The sequence below is a fragment of the Rhinolophus sinicus genome, chromosome 1 (genome assembly GCF_057876585.1).
Source record: "Rhinolophus sinicus isolate RSI-liver-muscle chromosome 1, RSI-T2T, whole genome shotgun sequence".
NCBI classification, from domain to species: Eukaryota; Metazoa; Chordata; class Mammalia; order Chiroptera; family Rhinolophidae; genus Rhinolophus; species Rhinolophus sinicus.
Window position 1 is genome coordinate 131,101,431 of NC_142501.1, and position 24,438 is coordinate 131,125,868.

The 24,438-nt window shown below is 32.8% G+C and overlaps 1 protein-coding gene across 1 annotated transcript in view; it reads left to right on the forward strand.

Moving 5' to 3' along the window:
• The window catches only part of CCDC7 (coiled-coil domain containing 7), a 152,353-nt gene that overhangs the window by 52,772 nt on the left and 75,143 nt on the right, over positions 1–24,438 (forward strand). The window contains exons 12-14 of the mRNA XM_088794113.1: positions 17,918–18,003; positions 19,757–19,811; positions 23,352–23,573. Coding sequence (XP_088650239.1) covers positions 17,918–18,003; positions 19,757–19,811; positions 23,352–23,573 — 363 coding nt within the window. The remainder of the gene's footprint in view (positions 1–17,917; positions 18,004–19,756; positions 19,812–23,351; positions 23,574–24,438) is intronic.

Sequence of the window (24,438 nt, forward strand, 5' to 3'; positions counted from 1 at the left end):
CCACTGCTCAATTCCAAATCCACTTCCAAATTTTTAGTTGTATGTTATGATAGCACTCCAATAACAAGTATATTAGTCCCCTTAAAGTTGTCCCATGGCATACTGAATCTGTTCATTATCTCTATTGTCTTTCTTTTCATAATTTTAGTACTTTTTAATTGCCAATATAGAGTAGATTTTTCTGAATAGTATTTTCGTATTTAAACAAGAAAAAATTATTTGGGGATCTTAATGATTCTCATTAGAAATTCATTATTATATTTACTTTCCATATTTTATGAGATATGTTAACTTCATGTTTAACTTAATGGAGAGTTTTACCACTATAGGGAATTGGTGTCTGATGTAACTTGTGGTTTGAAACAGAAAATAACCACCTAATACTTTAATAGGTCTCTATTATTGAGCTCATCTAAAATTTTTAACAAGCTAATTGTTAATTTTTTCTCTTTTTTTTTGAATAAAATAATCCAGTACTACATCGTAGTTCAATAGTACTTTAAAGCATGTGGTCAGTAGTGCTATAATATTTGTTTTGAAATGAAAATTTGTTTTAAACAATTGAACAATTTGAACATACTGTGAATTTTTATATTTGCTTATGGACAATTTCATCTGCAAAAAGTATAGGTGTAGGTAGAAAATAGCTTCTACATGTTACCTTGGTTCACCATGTATGTAGTGTACCACACCAGTCCATATCTGGTGTTACAATTTTTCATTCAGTTTCAGATAACCAACCTTCTAACACTGCACAATAACTCACAAATTGCTACCTACTCAGTGCTCACTTCCATGAATAAGCTTCATGTCTCTTGCAAGATAAAGAGCTATATTTCTCATAGTATGCATTTCTTAATCATTTAACTGTATAAAATGGGACTGATGTTTTTATTAGTTTTCTATTTTTTAATATGTATTACTAAAAACATTTTTCGTGTGCTATGTACCTAATATATTTTTCCCATATATCCTGCAGTTTGTATTGCATGATTTTTTTCATAGTGAGGTGATTTTCAGGAAGGCATATGCCATGTTATAGCAGAACTGACTATAATTTGTCAAGGAAATTTTATTGTTTTCATATACATGAACTTACTCGTAATACAATGTACATTCAGTAAAAGAACATAGTAAATAGTCTGACCTTATCATTAATTTTGTTTTGTTTCTATTCAAATAATCTTTCTTGAAAAATAGTATAGCAATTCTCAAAATAAAATGGAAATCTTAATAATGTATATTATCATTTATTTCCCTATAATTTATTGTCTTTATTTTTGGCTTATATAACTTACACAGAAAACAAAGCCTACACGTGATCAAACAAAGAAAACTATGAAAACAGACAAGAAATATACCAAAGAAAAATCTGAGGATTCAGAAGAGTAAGACATAAAGATGCATTCTAATATTTTCTGTTCTTGTTGATTTATTTTATACCAACAATTTGAGGTCACATAAAAATAACTTATTAATAGGTTTCTAAAAACCATAGCATTGTTCATGAGCCAGTAGCAACATTTTGGTGAACAATGGACTGCATATATGACAGTGTTCCTGTAAGATTATAATGGAGCTGAAAAATTCCTATCACCTAGTGACATTGTAGCCACTGTAAGATCACAGCAAAGTGCATTACTAAGTGTTTGTGGTGATGCTGTTGTGAACAAACCTACTGTGCTGCGAGTTGTATGAAAGTATAGCACATAGTATTGTGTGATACATATTACTTGATAATGATAATTAATGATTATGTTACTGGTTTGTGTATTTACTATCCTATACTTGTTATTGTTATTTAAGAGTGTACTCTTTCTACTTATAAAAAAAGTATGCTGTGTTATGCCAGCAGCAACCTCATATATCTCATGTTTACCATGTCTCTTAAATTGCATCATTTTTCTCTTGTGCTTGATTTAATGTCGTTATTTTATAAGTTCTTGTAGCCTAAGTGTATAGTGTTTATAAAGTCTACAGTGGTATACAGTAATGTCCTAGGCTTTTTCACACTCACTCACACTCACTCACTGACTCACAAAGAGCACTTCCAGTCCTGTAAACTCCATTTATGATAAGTACCTTATGCAGGTATGCCATTTTTAATACTATATTTTTGCTGTACATTTTCTATATTTAGATATATTTAGATACAGCATTATTTAGTACAGTAACATGCTGTACAAGTTTGTAACCTATGAGCAACAGGCTATACCATATAGCCTAGGAGTATAGCAGGCTATACCGTCTATGTTTGTGCATGTGCACTATGTGATGTTCACAAAATCATGAAATCGTCTAACGATGGATTTCTCAGAATGTATTATGGTTGTTAAGCAGCACATAACTGTATATAGTTTTATAAGCAAGCTAGGATATGATTGTGGGAGAAAGCTGAGAAGGGAAGAACAAAGAACTAAAGAGGAGGAGAATGAACCACTACATATTTAGGAATGGTAAATAGAATTAAATCTATAAACAATTTCAGGGAAAATAGTTTACATTGTGTCCTTGGTGGTCTAGCTAATGATTTGTAATTTGTATGTTAAGTCCTTCTTCTGGGACTTTTTTTTTTTTAACTGAAATTCTTCATTGTATTTATTTTATAAAACCAATTATCTATTTATTATGTATGTGGATTTTTGTAAAGTGGCCTTGTTAAATGAATATTTTCTTCAGTAATATAAAATAATTTTGCATTTTGAATTGCCTTGGTCAAACCGTAATATAAATATATAGCTTAAAAAGATCTAATGAATTCAATCTTTGTAGAGCTCAACAAATTCTGAAAAGAAATTTATTGGAGAAATGGCCTTGACCATTGACTTACAGAAGAAAAGATGACCAGAGAAGAAAAAATGAACCAATGTACTTTGAAAATCATTGCCCCATTTCATCTTTTCATATTTTAATCATACCAGTGAGAAGTTACTTTGAGAAATGTTGTTCAATTATTCGTTATTTAACCTACATGGATTTTATGGCTTTCAAAAATATTAATTTCTTTAGAAAAAAATTGTTTTTGTAAAGGGTTTAGGTAGCCGTCAAGAAAGCAAAATAGTCTTGCGATTTAAAAAAATCTCATGATGTGTTTTAAAACATTTTTAATTACAGGAAGAAGTCTCTAGTCAAAGAGGTTAATACACAAGAAGATTTCCTTAAAGCCCAGGTAACACATTCTCTCTGTGCATCACAATTTGAGAAGTGCTCTGATAATTGTATGTGTAGACAACGTTAGTATGTATGTGACTATAGGTGTGTGTGTGTATTAAAGTTCTTCCTAAGATATTTCTTTTTTGTTGGTTGAGTGTTCTCAGTAAGTTTTAGAAAATAAACTGGTAAATCCAGGTATGTTTACTGTCAAGGTTATGAAAATTATGATTTACTCAACTACAGGTAATATCATGGAGGAAAGAACATCATACTAGTAGTCAGAACAGGGACTTACTAGTTAAGTGACATTGGACAAGTCCCTTTAACCTACTGGATCTTCATATTTTTTATTATTAAAGTTGCTAAAACTATAGCTGCCCTATCTATCTCAAGAAGGTATAAGAGGAGTAAGAAGCAAATAACAAAAAGTTCTTTAGAAATTGTAAATTATGTAGCCCAATCTTCTTTGTATGATCCAATTAAAAAATGCAAGTAATCCTTTATTTCATCTTTACTTTGGAATACTTTATTTTGCTACAGTTAACTTTTCAATAACCATCAGAGCTTCATACCACCCATTTCAGTGAGTGGCTGGAGTTAAGTTTTCCACAATATGCACGTGAAATATTAAAAAGTCAGATAACATAAATTTGGGAGAAAATGAGAGTGCTGCTTGTGATATTGAATGTAACATGTACAGCTTTATGGTATTAGTCTTCTATTCCTGCATAACAAGTTACCACAAATTTTGCAACTTAAGACAACTTATGTTGTCCCATAGTTTGAGTGAATTGGGGGGTCTAAGCATGGCTTAACTGTGTCCTATGCTCAAGGACTCACCAAGCTGCAATCCAGGTATTAGCTAGGCTCTGTTCTGTTACGCAACTTGGGGTCCTCTTCCAAGCTCAAGTGGCTGTGGCACACTTCAGTTCCTTGTAATTGTAGGACTTAGGCACTCAGCCATGTTGTAGGACTTCTCTGTAGGTGGTTTACACCACGGCAGCTTGCCAAGAATCTATTATGTTTGTTAAGACAGTGTCTTATGTAATGTAATACAATCATGGGAGTGACATCTGGTCACTTTAGCTACATAATGCAATCTAATAGAGGGAATGGCATCTCATCACTGCTACATTCTATTGGCTAGGAGCAAATCGCAGGCCACACTCAAAAGAATGGATCACACAGACCACAGCACCAGGGATGGGGAACATGGAGGCCATGTTAGAATTCTTCTGCCACATTTACTTATGAGCTTATTTTATATAAAACAACATTTTGTATATTTAAAAAGTTATTATAATCCCAGTATATTATTAATGGTAGAAGTCTTTAAGCTAGTGTTTTAGTTAATTTGGGCTTTGTCTTTGTCCATTGAGACTACTCTAACAAAATATCAGGTACTGGCCAGTTTATAAACAGCAGAAATCTATTTCTAACAGTTCTAGGTGCTGGAAGTTTGAGATCAGCGTATCAGCATGGTGGCGTGAGGGCCTTGTTCTGGTTGCAGACTTCTTGTTGTATTCTCACTGGTAGAAAGGGCAAGAGAACCCTCTCATGCCTCTTTTATAAAGGCGTTAATGTCATTTATGAGGGCTCTGCTCTCATGACCTAATCACCTCCCCAGGCCCCCACCTCACAATACCATCCCATTCGGCATTAAGATTTCAGCATTTGAATTTTTTGGGGGTGGGGGCACCAACTTTCAGACCATAGCAGGCTTCCATAACAAAATACCATAGACTGGGTGGCTTAAATAACAAATATTTATTTCTTACAGTTCTGGAGGCTGAGAAGTCTAAGATCAAGGTGCCTGATTCCTGATACACACATGTGTACATATGGCAGAAAGGGCCAGGGAGCTCTCTGGAGTCTCTCCATTAAGGGTATTCATCACATTCATGAGGGTACTACCCTCCTGACCTAATCACCCCCCCAAGGTCCCACCTCCAAATAATATCACATTAGGGATTAGGCTTCAATATATTAATTTTGGGGGGGACACAAACATTCAGTTTGCAGCAGCTAGTGTCATTTTAAATTATTATTTTTAAACGAATGTGAAGTCAATATTTTCTGTGTAGGTATAATTTTTTTCTGGGCAAGGCCTATGAGATTTAATGATAATTTTAAGGGAATCTCTCTCCCTTCTCCAAAATTCCATTATAAATCATCACTGGTGGGCCATATTACAGAGATTAATAGAAGTTAAAAAGTAACTTGTTTAGGGATAGAGAACAAATTAGTTGTAAATCCGAACTGCAAACACGGCTCTCTGAATCCTGCTCAGCAGTTTCAATTTGTGAAAATATATTCAGTTTTGCTTCCTCAAGCAGGCATGGATAATAGAATCAGTTGGTATTGTTATCTGTCTTCCCAAGTATTATACTTATACAGTGCTTAATAAGACATATAAAACTGTATGTCAGTTTTTATAAAGAATCATGTCACCTGCAAAAAGTGACAATTTAATTTCTTTATTCCCACTTTGGATGATTTTAAATTTTTTCTCTTGCCTGATTGCTCTGGCTAGCACTTCCAATATTATGCTAAATAACAGTAGTGAGGGAGCATCCTTATCTTGTTCCTGATCTTAGAGAAAAAGCTTTCAGTTTTTCCCCATTAAGTATGATATTAGCTGAGGGTTTGTCATATATGGCCTTTATTATGTTGAGGTACTTTCCTTCTATACCCGTTTTATTGTTTAAATCATAAGTAGATGTTGTACTTGTCAAATGCTTTTTTCTTCATCTGTTGATAAGGTCATATGATTTTATCCTTTATTTTGTTTGTCTGGTGTATCACATTGATCAATTTATGTATGTTGAGCCATCTTTGCATCCCTGTAGTGAACCCCACCTGATTGTGATGAATAGAATCTTTTCAATGTGTTGTATTCAATTTGCTAGTATTTGTCTTATGATTTTTGCATTTGTATTCATCAGGGAAATTGGTCTGTAGATTTGTTGGGTTCTTTTTTTTTTGTATTGTCCTTACAAGTTTTGTTTCAGGGTAATGTTAGCCTCCTAAAATGAGTTAGGAAGTATTGTCTCTTCTTCAATTTTTTGGAAGAGTTAGAGGAGGACAGGTATTAAATCATCAAATGTTTGGTAGAATTCACTAGTGAAGCCATCTGGTCCTGGACATTTACTGTTTCAGAGGTTTTGGATGGTTGTTTCAATATTTTTGCTGTTGATCTGTCTGTTTAGATTTTCCAGTTCTGCATGATTCAATATAGGGAGGTTATATACTTCTAAGAACTTGTCCATTTCTTCTAGGTTATTGAATTTGGTGGCATATAGTCTTCTTTAGTATTGTTGTATGATCCTTTGTATTTCTGTGGTATCTCTTGTGACATCTCTTTCACTTCTGAATTTTTGTGTCTTTTCCCTTTTTCCTTAGTGAATCTAGTGGGGGGTTTGTCAAATTTATTAACTTTTTCAAAGAACCAGTTCTTTGTTGCATTAATTTTTTCTATTGTCTTTTTGTTCTCAATTTAATTCTGCTCTAATTTTTATTATTTCCTTTCTTCTGTTGACTTTGGGTTTCACTTGTTCTTGTTTTCCTAGTTGTTTAAGATATACAGTTAGGTTATTTATTTGGGATTTTTCTTGTTTCTTGAGATAGGCCTGTACTGGCTTAAGGTTTACTCTTGTTTCTTCTTTGACCCAGTCGTTCTTTAGTAGCATGTTGTGAAATCTCCACATATTTGTGGTTTTTCCTCCTTTAATTTTCAGTAGATCGCCAGTTTCAAAGCATTGTATGAGAATATGCTTTGTTTGATTTTAGTTCTTAAATTTCTTGAGGCTAGTTTTGTGTCCCAACATATGGTCTATTCTTGAGAATGTTTATGTGCACTAGAGAAGAATGTGTAATCCTGTAATGATACTATATATATATATATAATAATTCTTGACTGGTAATTTCTCTCTTTCAATAGTTTTAGTATTTGGTTCCACTCCCTCCTGGCTTATAGAATTCCTGCTGAAAAATTTGATGATAATCCAATGGGCTTCCCTTTTTAGGTTACTTTCTTCTTTTCTCTGGATGTCCTGAGAATTCTTTCATTGTCACTAATTTTTGACAACTTTAATATAAAGTGCATTGGAGGAGGCTTGTTTGGATTGAGATAATTGGGTGTTCTTTTTTGGATTCGAGGGTCCAGTTCTTTCCATAGGTTGGGAAGTTCTTGTTGAATATTTATTTGATTAGGCTGTGTTCCCTACTCCCACTCTTGTCTTTGTAGTATACCCATTATTCTTTTACTGCTCTTTCTGATGAAGTCAGATAGTTCTTGTAGAGTTCTTTCATTTCTTTTTACTCTCAAGTCTGTCTCTTCTTCCATTTGTATCATTTCCAGATTTCTATCTTTGATATCACTAATTCTTTCCTCTATCTGGCCAGCTGTGTTTCCTAAGCTCATTATTTAATTCTTCATCTCTTTTATTTAGTTCTTAAGCTCTAGAATTACTATTTGGTGCTTTTTAAATTTTCAATCTCTTTGATAAAGTATTCATTTTGTTTGTTGATTTTATTTCTGAGTGTATTAAACTGCCTTTGTGTTTTCTTGCACCTTGTTGAGTTTTTCAGAACTGCCATCTTGAATTCTGTGTCATTTAAATCACACATTTCGCTGTTTCTAAGTTTATTTTCTGGAGATTTTTTATTTTCTTTCTGAGCTGCCTATTACCTTGGTTGTTCGTGATTTTTACTGGATTCTTTCTCTGCTTAGGCATTTATGGGAGTGAACTCTGCCCCAAGTTGATACAAAGAAGTCTCTGTTTTGTTTTCCAGTCGGTGGCAATGGATCATTTTATTTTCTCTTTCAGTACTCTAGGTCTTGGATCTCTGCTGGGTGGTGAAAAATGCCTTACTTCCCTGGGGAGGTTGGTATTTCCTCTATGACCATTCACGTTTGTCTCAGGGCATCACTCCTAAGGGAGAATGTGCTGCGTGATGGGCTTCTGAGCCCCTGAAATCCCAGTGATGCCCCTGCAGTCAGATGCTGAAGTTACTCTCCCTGAACGTTGTTGTGCTGCCTGAGTTGTCCCAGGTATGTCTGCTTTATTAGCCGTGAAGAGTGGGGATGGGGTGGGCTGGGAGAGGCCACTGGTATGTTTGTGGCTTTGTACTCTTCCCAGTAATGGTGAGTGCCACACCTCAGCTGCCTTGCCTTTGTATCTCCACCCTTGTCACTGGGATTAGCCACAGTGGGTATCTGCCTCTCAAGAACTGTCTCTCCACATCTCAGTGCTATACATATTCTATTTGTAACCAGACACTCACTGCTACAGTTTCTTCTGGGGCCTGCTGCTACCGTGTTTTCCCCAAAGACTGGGTCTTATAATAATTTATGCTCCAAAAGACGCATTAGGACTTATGTTCAGGGGATGTCATCCTGAAGAGTCATACTAGGGCTTATTTTCCGGTTAGGTCTTATTTTCAGGGAAACACGGTAGCTATAGGAGGGTGCAGGGAAACGAGTTCTTGGTGGGTTGGGGGAAGCATCCTGGTCCGTGGCTTTGTTTTCTGCCTGGCAATGGTGGCTGGTAAAATACTGCTGTCACTCTTCTGTATTTGATCTCTGCCCTGAGGTCTTTGCCCCAATTGCTGGATTCAGCTGTATTACATACTGCTTACTTAGGCAAGAATGTTTGAGGTCACAGAAAGTGCACGTGCAGCCTGAATCCTCCCCTTTTCTGAGGCCCACAGTGAGTTCTGGGTTGTGTCCGTGGCACTTGTCTCTGCTCTTCACACTTCCCTCCTTCCTTGTCCTGCCTGATTCACCCAACTTCAGATGTTTCTGTGCATGGTTCTTTGAGATATGTTTGTATCTTGTGCGGGGAATTCTTTGTTGAATTATAGCTGTTCAACTTGTTGTAACTTCAAGGGGAGAGTTCAAGGGGTCCCCTCTTGCTGCCATGCTTCTGATGTGACTCCCTGTATTTTAGTTTTCAAATGAACTAGTTTGATTTCAGTTTACCCATTAGAGGATTATTATTCCAGTAATTATTCTAATATTTATTTAAAGTATGTACTAAAATAATCCTTTTGGACCCAAGGCTGTCTTTATGTTGTACAAGTTGTATCTTGAAAAAGGGGGTGGGCTAAGGCAAAAGTGGGTGATGCCAACTGTACATCCTGGCATAGGCTGCCTTTGCCTGAAAGAAGGGTCCTGCTTCTTAATAATCAAAGATACCATATTGACTAGAAGCCAGAGTTGTACTTAACAAAATCATACTTAGATAAAATGATATAAAATATTTTTTTATTCTATTAACTTCAGATTGTTAGAAAAATAAAGTATATTTACTTCAGGCATGTATTTACTAAGTGGGTGATTTGCAGCTTAATCATATGTATATGAGAAAGGACAAATATAGTTTTGGATGCTAAATATTTCCATTTAGCAAATGGAAATATTTTGCCTATTTTAGTGTTTTCATGCACACTATATTTTTTTGTGTGCTAGTAGTAATTACTATTATTCCATTTTTTGGAAAAATAAACTTAGATGTTAAATAACTTGGCAAGATTTGCAAAGTTATCAGTGCACTCTGGTTGGGACTGGATAGCCCACCGACCCTCTCTATTTGTAGGTAGGCCTAAAATAACTAAGAGCATAAATCCAAATGTGACCTCCACATTTACTCTTTTTTTTCAAGAACCACTGTCTTTCTCAATTTACAGAAACTTCACTTAGTTTCTTCTATGTGTAGTGCCAAGAACTCTTTGCCTTTCTGTTAAAACTACTTATTATTTATTCCCAGAAATGAAGTTGCTAATACAAATATGAACAGTGACTGTAATTACATCTCTATGTACTTGAATAAATTGAATATATTTGTTCCATATAACATAATGTAATATAGGAGGTATAGAATTGATATGGAAATATTGAAATTGTTTTTTTCTATATTTAAAGCCTCTAAAGACTTTTTCGTTTTTTAAAATTGAGATGCAATTGACCGATAACATTATATTAATTTTGAAGCTGAAATCTATGTTAACATATACTGGAGACATAATGTCCTTAGTTAATTCCAACATAATAAATGTACATATAAGAAGGGAATTTTGATATAGTAATTGAGAATATAGAGTTTGAAAATGGGAAGGATTTCTATTTAGAAGTAACAACATGTAGAAAGAGAAAGACTTGAAAGAACAAAGGCTGTTGAGAGAAATTCAAGTGCTTGAGTATAATAGGAATTTTGGATTAAGGAGAGGAGTAGTAGGAAGCCTGGCATGGGCTATATGTGAATGGTATAAGTAGTTTGAATTTTCAGTAATAAATGGGGGCTTAGGGAAGAATATGATGAATGATCCACATGATTTTTTTTTTTTAATATTCTGATGCATTTTATTTTAAATTTTAAATTACACGGTGGTGGAGGAAAAAACTGGCTTTTCAATTCTACCAGGGGTATTACCTGCAATCGCTCCACTCTCATTATCCAACAACAAGAATGTGGTAGCACAATTTCATCAGGAGACATTGCGACCAAGTGAACAGTAGAAAAAAGACTGACATATTGCATATTTAAACCTTGCGTATCGGACTTACAAAACAACCAGGCTTCTCTTATGAAGCAGACACATAAACCGAGGTTAACAGATCTCACAGTATTTTTACAGGTTTAATTAGGACCTCTAATTAAGCAGGGTCTCTTGAAGTCCTCTTGTACAAGAGTACAATGGCTTCAGCAAAACCTTCTGTTTATAATACATATCACTGTATTTTTATTTCTTCAGAGTTTATTTTTGACACATGATATTTTTTATTAAGATCATCCTGCCAGCTGTATGAAAGATGAATTTTGGGATAGAGATTGGATTTTGTAGTTGGGGAGAACAATTAGACAGTTTTGTTTTGTTTTTTACAATACTTTAACTCAGTGATAATCAACCTAATTATAAATCATATGAGTTTATTAATATAGAATTGCAAATAGTATTTCTTGTAATCTAAATTTTACCACTGCCAAATGGTATGATTTAATTTTATAAAAGTATTGATTCTTTCAAATATAATAAACACATTTCTAATCAGAATTCAAAAATGGCTTTTTAAAGAAGGAGAAATAATTTGAAGATTATGTAGAACTTACCTGTAAAATCACCTAGGAGCCTTTTTAAAAAAAAAATGCTGGTTCTGACCACTTTTCCAATTCCTTTTGAGATTATTGTTGCATGTATTTTGGTAGTTTATATTTTGATATAAATTTATCCATTTCTAGTGGCTTTTTATTGCTTGGAATTTTACATTATGTTATCTTTTGGTCCTTTTTGATTGTTTTCTTTTTCTGTATCTTCGTTTCTACCTCTTTTCCATTTCTTATCCATTTACAAAGTTATGGGGGTTTTCTTTTGTTTGTTTATTTTCCTTTTAATCATGTTTGTTGGGGTATTATTATAGGCTTTTTAAACTACCTGGTTTTGGGTTTCATTTAGCTATTGTACTGTTTTATTTTTTGTTGCTGTTATTTTTTTTTATTTAATTACTTTAACTTTTATCTTTATTAATTTCTTCTATCTCTTTTTCTTTAGTTTATTTTTAGTTCCTTTCAAATATGCATTAGTTGTATATGTAATTTATTTATTTTCACTTTTGTTTAATAACAATAAACACTGTCCAGGCTATATAATTTTCATTGAATACAACTTTATTTGTATTTCATAGGCATTTGAGTTTTTCCTTGTAAAAAAATGCTTTTAGCTCACCTTTTCATTGTTGGTCTACTTTTTGTAGAACAAACATGAGAAAATATGACATAAAAAGTCTACATTTTGGAAATTTGAAAAGGTTTTCTTTGTCGTCAGTGCATATTTTTGTTTCAGTTTTACTCTATAACTACACAAATGTTTAGAGGTTTAATACATCAGTAATTATTTCTCATTGATTTAGGGGTTGGCTAGGCTCAGAGGGATGATTCTTTTTCTGCTCTATGTTGTATCAGCGGTGGTCACTTAAGTAGCTTCATTTAGCTGTGGAATGTTCAAGATGTCTTCCTGGAATATCTGGTGGTGGGTGGAATGGCTAAGGACTGAGTCATTCTCTCTCATATAGTTGCTCATCATTCAGTGGTCAAACCCAAGTATCCTTACATGACAGCTGGAATCCAGTAGATAAAAGCAGAAGCTGCAAGACCTTTTAAGACCTGAGCTCTGAAGCTTTAGAACATAATTTCCACATCTTACTGGTTAGGGGTAGCCCAGGCCCAAAGGGAAGAAAAATATGCCACATATCAGTGAAATCATATGGTACTTGACTTTTTCTGTCTGACTTACTTCTCTTAGCATAATAATCTCAAGATCCATCCATGTTGTTGCAAATAGCGCTATTTCATCTTTTCTTATCACAGAATAGTATTTCATTGTGTATATATACCACATCTTCTTTATCCAATCATCTATAGAAGGACACTTTGGTTGTTTCCATGTCTTAGCCACTGTAAATAAAGCTTCAGTGAACATCAGAGCACATATATCTTTATGGATAAATATTTTCACAAATTTTGGGTAGATACCCAGAAAAGGGATTGCTGGGTCTATTCTAGTCTTAATTTTTTGAGGAAACACCTTCATTTCTAATGCGTTTTTTGGAGCAAAAATTAATATAAGACCCAGTCTTATTTTAATGTAATATAAGGCCAGGTCTAATATAATATAATATAATATAATATAATATAATATAATATATAATACCAGGTCTTATATAATGTAAGACTGGGTCTAATATAATATAATATAATATAAGACTGGGTCTTATATTAATTTTTGCTCTAAAAAATGCATTACAGCTGATGGTCTGGCTAGGTCTTATTTTCGGGGAAATACGGTAGGTATGTTTTTAACCTTCCAAGTTACTCCAGGCCTCAGTTTTGTTAATTGTTCTGTCACCACATAACAGAGCCCCTCCCCCCTTTTGTAGCTTTCAGTATTTTCCACCCTTCAATATTTCAGCCTCACCTCCTTCTATAGCCGTTAATAGACTATTTGCTATTCCTCCAGTCTTCACCTATAGCCTTCTTTCTACTTTTCTGGTCTTCACCAGTAGTCTCTTTACCACCCATCTAGCTTCTGCTCACTTGTTGGACCCAAAGACAATGACACATGTTTTAAGTTTTTATTGTTGCACCACCATGCTTCTAGGTATTTCTATTGCTTCCTATCAAACTACCCCAAAACTTAGTTACTTAAAATAATGATGACATTATTTCTCACAATTCATGGGTTTGCTGCACTCAGCTGGGCAGTGTCTTTGTTTCATGTCATATTGACTAATGTCACTTATGTGGATATATTCAGCTGGGAGCTCACCTGAAGCTCAATGGGAGCTGGCAGTGTCCAAGATAGTTTCTCTCACATGTCTGGTTTCTCATCATTTATTAGTTTAGCCCAAGCTTCTTTACATAGTGGCTGGGACCCACGCAGGCAAAAGCAAAAACAATAAAGCTGTTACAGACTGATGTTGAAAGTCCTTGAAGATTTTTCTTTTTCTTTCCTTTTTCTTTCCCTCCCTCCCTTCCTTCCTTCCTTCCTTCCTTCCTTCCTTCCTTCCTTCCTTCCTTCCTTCCCTCCCTCCCTCCCTCCCTCCCTCCCTCCCTCCCTCTCTCTCTTTCTTTTTTATTTATTTATTTTTTTTACCACACTTCGTAAGGAAGTAATAAGGCTAGCCCATATTCAGGGGGAGGAGAGAGGGTATTAAATGGAAGAAATTGTCGGTAGCCATTTATGGAAATAATCCAACACAATATTCAATTTTTATAAGTGTTCTAATAACAAAGTAATGTAAATTATCTATTGCTAGGTATACCAGTTAACTTTTCCTAAATAGCAAATTACTCCTAAACGTAGTGATTTAAAACAGCAGATCTTGATTATTTCTTTTAGTGTCTGGATCAGTGTTCTCACTGGGCAGGTTTGGGTTGGGTTGGATGGTGTAAGATAACTTGATTCACATGTGTGAGGTCCTAGCTAAGACATCTAGGCCACATAGGACTTCTTTCTAGTCACTAGTCATCCCTTATTCCTAGGTAGTTTATAGAAGGATTCTTAGTAGCAGCAAAGCAAATAAAGCTGGAAGACTTCCTGAGGCTTAATATAGTGCCATTTTCATTGTATCCTACTGGCCAAAGCAAGTCACAAGCTAGCCCAGTTTCAAGTAGTGAGGAAATAAACTCCACTTTTTAATGGGAGCTACTACAAAGAATTTATGGCCATTTGTAGTCTACCACAGTGGGGTACATTCCCTTTTTCTTCCCCCTCTCTTTATAAAATTCAATTAAATTTAGATTTGTTCCAGTGTTTTAATTCTCTACCTTTATTAGTTAGAAAATAGGCTAGGCTGCTATATAGAGACCTCATATAATTCAACAGTTTAAACAAGATAGACTATTACTTTTCTCTCAAGGAAAGCTTGAATAGGTGTGGGTATAGTAGTTTGATGTTTTCTGGGACTCCATCCTCTTAATTCTTGCTCTCATTTTTCATTGGAGTTTAGAAATTTTACTAGGCCTTAAATTTACTCAGCTCAGGGAGGTATTGTTTTCCTATTTAATTATTTCTTTTTCTTTTTCTTTTATACCTCTGTAACTAATATTTAATTTTATGATTCCTAGACTAATTCTTAAATCTCTCTGTTTAATCGTGGCTTCTATTTGTATGTTTGTTTTGTGTGATGAGATATTTTTTCCATTTACTTTACAATATTTCTAAATCTATTCTTATAAGTAGCATTTATCCTTTTCACTTTTTCTTCAACTTTTAAGTTAAAAAATCATGTTTTTATAAATAAAATCTCAGGAGACCCTAATTCGGGGCTCTAAATGCATCCATCAGAGATCTCTATCACAGTTCTAAAGTTTTCTTCCTAATAATTTTCTGTCCCTTTAGTTTTGCTTCAATAGGGATACCTCTTTGGATTGTTCAACTTGGCCTTCCTGTCTGAAGTTACTTAGTCCCAGCAGATGATTTATTGTATTTCTCTGCCTGTTTGTGGATATGAGTTTCCTTAGCACATCATAGGCCATATATAGCAATGTCTTGAGCAGTGGCTAGAAGGTTTATTTTCCCCCATTATCAACAGATTCTGTTTTTATAGATGCCGTGTTCTCTAAAATTTCAATGAGAATAAAAATGGAGACTTAAAGCTTTATTTTGTTTCTTAAAATAACTCTGTTTCTGAAGTGGGATATTTGCTCTATACTTTAAGATAGTTTTCCATTTTCATTTGACCTTCATTTTTTTCTGATGAGAAGCAGTCATTCATATCATCATTTCTCTGTGTGTAATTTGTCAATTTTCTTTGTCTACCCTCAAGATTGTTTTCTTTCTACGTGGTTTTCAACAGTTTGACTCTTATGTGTGTGGGCATGATTTTCTTTATATACATCAACATGGTGTTTGCCGAGCATCTTGAGTATGTAGATTTCACTAAGTTTGGGAAATTCTTAACTTCTTTTTCAAACACTTTTTCTACCATTTCTCTCTCTCTTTTTTTATGGAAATGCAGTTACATTTTAAATATTTGATATTATTCCAAATGTTTTTCAGTCTCTATTCATTTTTTCAATCATTGTTTTTTTAGATAGATATTTTCTATTGATGTATCTACAAATGGTCTGACTCTTTACATTGCCATATCCAATCTGCTCCCTTGTTCATCCATTTAAATTCATATGTTGTATATTTCTGTACTAGGATTTTTATTTGTCTGTTTTTTATAATTTTTATTTGTATGCTAAGATTTCTATACTTTCATTTATTATGAGCATATTTTCCTTTACTTTGGTTATTGTTATAGCAGTGGCTTTAAAATTCTTGTATGCTGGTTCTAAAATCTGGACTATACAGGAATCGCTCTCTGTAGATGGTTTTTCTTTTTATTTTGTCCGGACTAGTTGTTTTAAATAATTAAAAATAATTTTTTTCAATTACAGTTGACATACAATATTAGTTTCAGGTGTACAACATCATGATTAGACATTTATATAACTTACAAAGTGATCACCCTGATAAATCTAGTACCCATCTGAGACCACACATAGTTATTACAATATTATTGACTATATTCCCTATGCTGTACTTTGCATCCCCATGACTATTTTGTAACTACCAATTTGTACTTCTTAACCCCTTCCCCATTTTTATCCATTCCCCCCAAAGTGCCTCCCCCCTGGCAGCCATCAAAATGCTCTCTGTATCTATGAGTTTGTTTCTGTCTTGTTTGTTTATTTTGTTTTTTAGATTCCACATATAAGTGAAATCATATGGCATTTGTCTTTTCTGTATGACTTACTCCACTCTACATAATACCCTGTAGGTCCATCAATATTGTTGCAGATGGCAAGATTTCATTCTTTTTTATGGCTGAGTAATATTCCTTTGTATAGGTATTAGTCCCCTTAAAGTCCCACAGCTCACTGAATTTGTTCATTATTTCTTAGTCTTTTTCCTTTCATTATTTTAGTACTTTTTGATTACCAGTATATATTTGATTTTTCTGAATAGTATTTTCATATTTAAACTAAAAAAATTATTTGTGAACCTTAACAATTCTCATTAAAAATTCATTACTGTATTTATTAATAATTTCCATATTTTGGAGAAATGTTACACTTTGTTTTTAACTTAAGTGAGAAGTTTGCCACTGTAGTGAATTGTAACTTGTGGTTTGAAACAGGAAATAACCACCTAATACTTTAATAGGTCTCTATTATTGAGCTCATCTAAAATTTTTAGCAAGCTAATTGTTAATTTTTTCTCTACTTTTTTGAATAAAATAATCTAGTACTACATAGTAGTTCAAGAATACTTTAAAGTATGTGATCAGTAGTGCTATATTTGTCTTGAAATGAAAATTTGTTTTAAACAATTGAACAATTTGAACACAATGTGAATTTTTCATTTGCTTATGCACAATTTCATTTGCAAAAAAGTATAGGTGAAGGCAGAAAAGAGCTTCTACATCCTACCTCTGTTCACCATGTATACAGTGTACCACACCAGTCCACATCTGGTGTTACAATTTTTCGTTCAGTTTCAGATAACCAACTTTCCATCGATGCACAGTAACTTCTAAATTGCAATCTATTCATTTCTCACTTCCACGACGAATATGCTTCATGTCTTTTGCAAGATAAAGAGCTGTATTTCTCATAGTATGTGTTTCTTAATCATTTAACTGTGTAAAATGGGACTAACATTTTTATTAGATTTCTATTTTTTAAAATGTATCACTACGGGTGGCCGGTTAGCACAGTTGGTTTGAGTGTGGTGCTGGTAGCACCAAGGTTGCCATTTCGATCCCTGCATGAGCCAGTGTGAGCTGCGCCCGCCATAAAAAAAAAAAAAAAAAAGTATCACTAACAACGTTTTTTTGTGTGCTGTGTACCTAACCCCAGTTTCCCCATATATCTTGCAGTTTGTATTGCATGATTTTTCATATATCATGCAGTTTGTGTTGCATGATTGTAGTGAGGTGATTTTCAGGAAGGCATATGCTATACTATAGCAGAATTGACTATAATTTGTCAGGGGAATTTAATTATTTTGATATACATTAACTTATATACAGTGTATTTTTAGTATAGCACTATAATAAACATTCTGACCTTATCATCAATTTTATTTTGTTTCTATTCAGATAATTTTTCTTGAAAAATAGTATAGTGATTCTCAAAATAAAATGGAGATTTTAGTAATGTATATTATCATTTAATTCCCTATAATGTATTGTCTTTATTTTTGGCTTACACAGAAAACAAAACCTACACATGATCAAACAAAGAAAACTATGAAAACAGAGAAGAAATACACCAAAGGAAAATCTGAGGATTCAGAAGAGTAAGACATAAAGATACATGCTAATACTTTCTTTTTTTGTTGATTTATATTTTCAGTTTATACCAACAATTTGAGGTCACATAACTTATTAATAGGTTTCTGAAAACCATAGCATTAGCAAATATGGTCATGAGCCACATAACAACATTTTGGTCAACAATGGACTACATATATGACAGTGTTTCCATAAGATTATAATGGAGCTGGAAAATTCCTATCACCTAGTGACATTGTAGCCACTGTAAGATCACAGCACAGTGCATTACTAAGTGTTTGTGGTGATGCTGTTGTAAACAAACCCACTGTGCTGCGAGTTCTATGAAAGTATAGCACATACTATTGTGTGATACGTATTACTTGATAATGATAATAAACAATTATGTTACTGGTTTATGTATTTACTATCCTATACTTTTTATTGTTATTTAAGAGTGTACTCTTTCTACTTATAAAAAATGTATATTGTTAAACAGTATGCTGTTATGCCAGCAGCAGCCTCATGTATCTCACGTTTACCATGTCTCTTAATTGCATCATTTTCTCTTGTGCTTGATTAATCTCCTTATTTTTATAAATTAATGTAGCCTAAGTGTATAGTGTTTATAAAGTCTACAGTGGTATACAGTAATGTCCTAGGCTTTTTCACACTCACTCACACTCACTCACTGACTCACCCAGAGCAGCTTCAAGTCCTGCAAGCTCCATTTATAAGTGCCCTATGCAGGTGTACCAATATTTAATACTATATTTTTGCTGTACATTTTCTATGTTTAGATATATTTAGATATACCATTGTGTTACAGTTGCCTACAGTATTGAGTACAGTAACATGCTGCACAGGCTTGTAACCTATGAGCAACAGGCTATACCATATAGCTTAGGTGTGTAGCAGGCTATACCGTCTATGTTTGTGTAAGTGCTCTCTGTGATGTTCACAAAACCATGAAATCATCTGATGATCGACTTTTCAGAATGTATTATTGTTGTTAAGCAGCACATAACTGTATATAGTTTTATAAGCAAACTAGGATATGATTGTGGGAGAAAGCAGAAAAGGGAAGAACAAAGAACTAAAGAGGAGGAGATTGAACCACTACATATTTAGGAATGGTAAATAGAATTACATCTGTAAATAATTTCAGGGAAAATAGTTTACATTGTGTCTAGCTAATGATTTGTAATTTGTATGTTACGTCCCTAGTCTGAGCTGTTCCCCCCCTTTTTTTACTGAAATTCTTCATTGTACTTATTTTATAAAACCAATTATCTATTTATTATGTATATTGATTTTTGTAAAGTGGCCTTGTTAAATGAATATTTTCTTCAGTAACATAAAATAATTTTGCATTTTGAATTGGCCTGTCAAACCCTAATGTAAATATATAAATTAAAAAGACATAATGAATTCAATCTTTGTAGAGCTCAAGAAATTCTGAAAAGAAATTCATTAGACAAGTGGCCATGACATTTGACAAAGAAAAGATGATCAGAGAAGAAACAATGAACCAATATACTTTGGAAATCCTTGCCCCATCTCATCTTTTCATATTTTAATCATACCAGTGAGAAGTTAGTTTGAGAAATGTTATTCACTTATTTATTATTTAACCTATGTGGATTTTATGGCTTTCAAAGTATGAATTTCTTTAGGGGAAAAAAATTTTTATAAAGCGTTTAAGCAGTCCTTAAGAAAGCAAAATAGTGTTGCGATTTAAAAATCTCATGATACGTTTTAAAACAATCTTAATTACAGGAAGAAGTCTCCAGTCAAAGAGCTTAAAATACAAGAAGATTTCCTTAAAGCCCAGGTAACACATTCTCTCTGTGCATCACAATTTGAGAAGTGCTCTGATAATTGTATGTGTAGACAACGTTACTATGTATGTGACTATAGGTGTGTGTGTGTATTAAAGTTCTTCCTAAGATATTTCTTTTTTGTTGGTTGAGTGTTCTCAGTAAGTTTTAGAAAATAAAATGGTAAATCCAGGCATGTTTACTGTCAAGGTTATGAAAATTATGATTTACTCAACTACAGGTAATATCATGGAGGAAAGAACATCATACTAGTAGTCAGAACAGGGACTTACTAGTTAAGTGACATTGGACAAGTCTCTTTAACCTACAGGAACTTCATATTTTCCATTAATAAAGTTGCTAAAACAATAGCTGCCCTATCTATCTTAAGAAGGTATAAGAGGAGTAAGAAACAAATAACAAAAAGTTCTTTAGAAATTGTAAAGTATGTAGCCCAATCTTTTTTATGTAATCTAATACAAAAATACCAGTAATCCTTTATTTCATCTTCATTTTGGAATACTGTCTTTTGCTATTTTGTGAAAATGTATTCAGTTTTGCTTCCTCAAGCAAACATGGATAATAGAATCAGTTGGTATTAGAATCAATTGATAATAGAATCAGTTGGTTATCTATCTTCCCAAGTAATTATAGTGCTTATACAATGCTTAATAAGGCATATAAAACTGTATATTAGTTTTTATAAAGAATCATGTCATCTGCTAACAGTGATAGTTTAACTCCTTTATTCACACTTTGGATGATTTTAAATTTTTTCTCTTGTCTGGTTGCTCTGGCTAGGACTTCCAATACTATGGTAAATAACAGTAGTGGAGAGGAAATTCTTGTCTTGTTACTGATCTTAGAGGAAAAGCTTTCATTTTCCCCCTGTTAAGTATGATATTAGCTGAGGATTTGTCATATATGGCCTTTAGTATGTGTTTATACCCATTTTATTAAGTGTTTATACCCATTTTATTAAGTGTTTAAATCATAAACTGATGATGTACTTGTCAAATGCTTTTTTTTGCATCTACTGATATGGTCATATGACTTTTATCCTTTATTTTGTATTCTTTATTTTGTTATTTTGTATTCTTTATTTTGTATCACATTGATCGATTTATGTATATTGAACCATCGTGCATCCCTGGAATGAACCTACTTGATTATGATGTACATAATCTTTTTAATGTTGTATTATATTTGCTAGTATTTTTCTTAGGATTTTTGCATCTGTATGAATATTCATCAGAGATATTGGTTGTTTTATTTTTATTTTTTTGCATTATCCTTACCAAGTTTTGGTTTTAGAGTAATGTTAGCCTCATCAAATGAGTTAGGAAGTATTGTCTCTTTTTCAGTTTTTTGGAAGTGTTAGAGGAGGACATGTATGAAATCATCTTCGAATGTTTGGTAAAATTCAGTAGTGAAGCCATCTGGTCTTGGACATTTGCTTTTCCAGAGGTTTTGCATGATTGTTTCAATTTCCTTGCTATTGATCTGTTTAGATTTTCCAGTTCTTCATAATTCAGTCTATGAAGGTTGTATATTTTGAAGTACTTGTCCATTTCTTCTAGGTTATTGAATTTGGTGGAATATAGTCTTTCATAGTATTGTTGTATGATCTTTTGTATTTCTGTGGTCTCTGTCATAATATGTCTTTCACTTCTGATTTTATTTGTGTCTTTTCCCTTTTTTCTTAGTGGCTATTGCCAGGGGCTTGTCAAATTTATTAATTTTTTCGAAGAACCAACTCTTTGTTGCGTTAATTTTTTCTAACGTCTCTTTGCTTCTCTATTTTATATAATTCTGCTCTAGTTTTTAGTATTTTCTTTCTTTTGCTGACTTTGGGCTTCACTTGTTCTTCTTTATCTAGTTCTTTAAGATGTAATATTAGGTTGTTTATTTGGAATTTTTCTTGTTTCTTGAAATAGGTCTGTAATGGTATAAAGTTTGCTCTTATTACAGCTTTGCAGCATCCCAAAAGTTTTGATATGTTGTATTTTCATTCTAATCTTTTTCTATGTATCTTTTGATCTTTCCTTTTATATCTTTTTTGACTCAGTCATTTTTTAATAGCATGTTGTGTATTCTTTACATATTTGTGGTTTTTCTCACTTTCTTTTTCAGTAGATCTTCAATTTTAAAGCATTGTGTTTGGAGACCATGCTTTGTTTGATTTCAGTTCTTAAATTTGTTGAGGCTAGTTTTGTGTCCCAACATATGGTCTATCCTTGAGAATGTTCTATGTACACTAGATAAAAATGTAGAATCCAGTGTTCTGTGATGAGAAAGCTTCTGTAATGTAGATTGTGTTCATTGTGTCATTTAAGGCTGAGGTTTCCTTATTGATTTTCTGTTGGGATGATCTATCTATGGCTGTCAATGGGATATTTAGGCCCCCTACTATAATTGTGTTTTTGTTAGTTTCTCCCTCTTGTTCTGTTAGTAGCTGCTTTATATATTTTGGTTCTCCCTGATTGGGAACATTTACATTAATAAGTGTTGTATCTTCTTGATGTATTGTCACCTTTAGCATTATGAAATGTTTGTCTTTGTCTCTAACAAAGTGTTGGAAAGACATATACTTTTCATTGAACAGTTTCAGTTGTGAAAAATTAGTGTAAAGAAGAAAAAAGTGTACAGAGATTTTGTTCAACTATGTATAATATAAAATTTTTTATACTGACTGGGTGGTGAATACACAATGTGACATATAGATAATGCATTACAGAATTGTACACTTGAAACCTTGTAACTTTACTAACCATTGTCACCCCAATAAACTTTAATTTATAATAAAACCAAAAAAAAAAAAAGTTCAATTACCAATATGGCCATTGATAAGAAATTTGCTAAATAAATTAAGGTATGTTATTAAATGTACTTCTGTTAGCTATTCTCATTTAGATGTTTATTTATTGTCATGGACACATATCTATGACATTACATAATGAAAAGTCATATTGTGTATGTATAGTATGATTCAATAGGTAAAAATTAAAAATATATATGTACAGTAGTTATATTTAGAAATATTTAAAAAAGATATACATCAAAATGTTAACAGTGAGTTTTTTGTTTATAGTGAGGTTATTTGTGAATTTTATTTTGTTGATCTATATATTCTTTCATAGAAAATAATATTTTAAAGAAAAATTTTATTCTAGAAGGAGTAAATTATTTACACATTTTCTTTTATTATTTGTTATGATAGATGCCATTCTGGTTACAATCCAGCACTTTGTATAATGTATACCTTTTACTGTGGTTGTATACAAATTACATCCTTTAAAAAAATAACAGCAGGAGAACCTCTTGGGTATAAAAATAGTCCTTTCAGTGGAACAGATTCCATCATATTTTTTAATTTTGAGGATCTATTAAACTATGGATTATATCAGTGGTTTAACTTAGGTTCTTCTAACTCAGTAAAAATGAAGTTGAGAAGTAATATAGGAATGAATATTTGCAGATTCCTGAATGTTGTAATATTAGCAGGGAAATGTCACAGAAATAATGCTTGATAATGGTTACTTTCTAAAACACAGGAAGCTGAAACAGCTAAGCTTCAATTAAAGCATTTCCTAAATCAAGGAGAGTTACTTAAAAGTGAGGAGATGACCCACACCACAATGGAAAGGACTGTTAGTAAAATAGAAACTAAAGGTGAAGATTTAAAATATATACCATTGGAAAAAGAAACAAAAAAAGCACAAGTTGTAGATTCAAGTGGACAAGATACAAAGGGTAATATCCAAGAACATCCGCAGGTAAGGAAATAACCAAAATAAAGATAGTAATATGTGCTGTAACAGCTTAATCTTTTATATTATTATTTATTTTAGATATTATTTAAAAAATCTCTATGCCCCTTTTTTGCTTGGATTATTGCCTTTTATCTTCTGGGTATATTCGTTTTATTTTGAATACAAATCTACACATTAAATATGCATTGATTTTGTTGCTGATTTTTTTTAGGCATCCAAATTTTGAATTTTATTTTCAGGATAGTTGTGCCAATACAGACTTGTCAGATATAAAATAATGTTTTCTTATTTATTTATTTATTTATTTATTTATTTATTTATTTATTTATTTTTGCTGTATACATATTGAGATAGATTTGACATACATTATATTAGTTTCGGGTGTACAACATAATGGTATGACATTTGTATATTTTGCAAAATTTTCAACACAATATGCCTGGTTAACATCTGTCACGATACCTAGTTATAGAATTGTTTTTCTTATAATGAGAACTTTGAAGATTTTACTTTCCTAGAAGCTTTCAAATGCACAATACAGTATTATTAACTATAATAACCATGTTGTACATTACTTCCCCTGGACTTATTGACTTTATAACTGGAATTTTGTACATTTTTACTTCCTTCACCCATTTTGCCCATCCTTAACCCCCATCAGTGGCAACCACCGATCTGTTTTCTGTATCTATGAGTTTAATTTTTTTTAGATTCCACATGTACCTGAGATCATACAGTATTTGTCTTTCTCTGTGTGACTTATTTCATATAACATAATACCATCAAAGTCCATTTATGTTGCTGCAAGAAAAAAATTGTAACTTTGTATGGTGGTGGATGGCGATTAGACTTATTGTGGTGATTATTA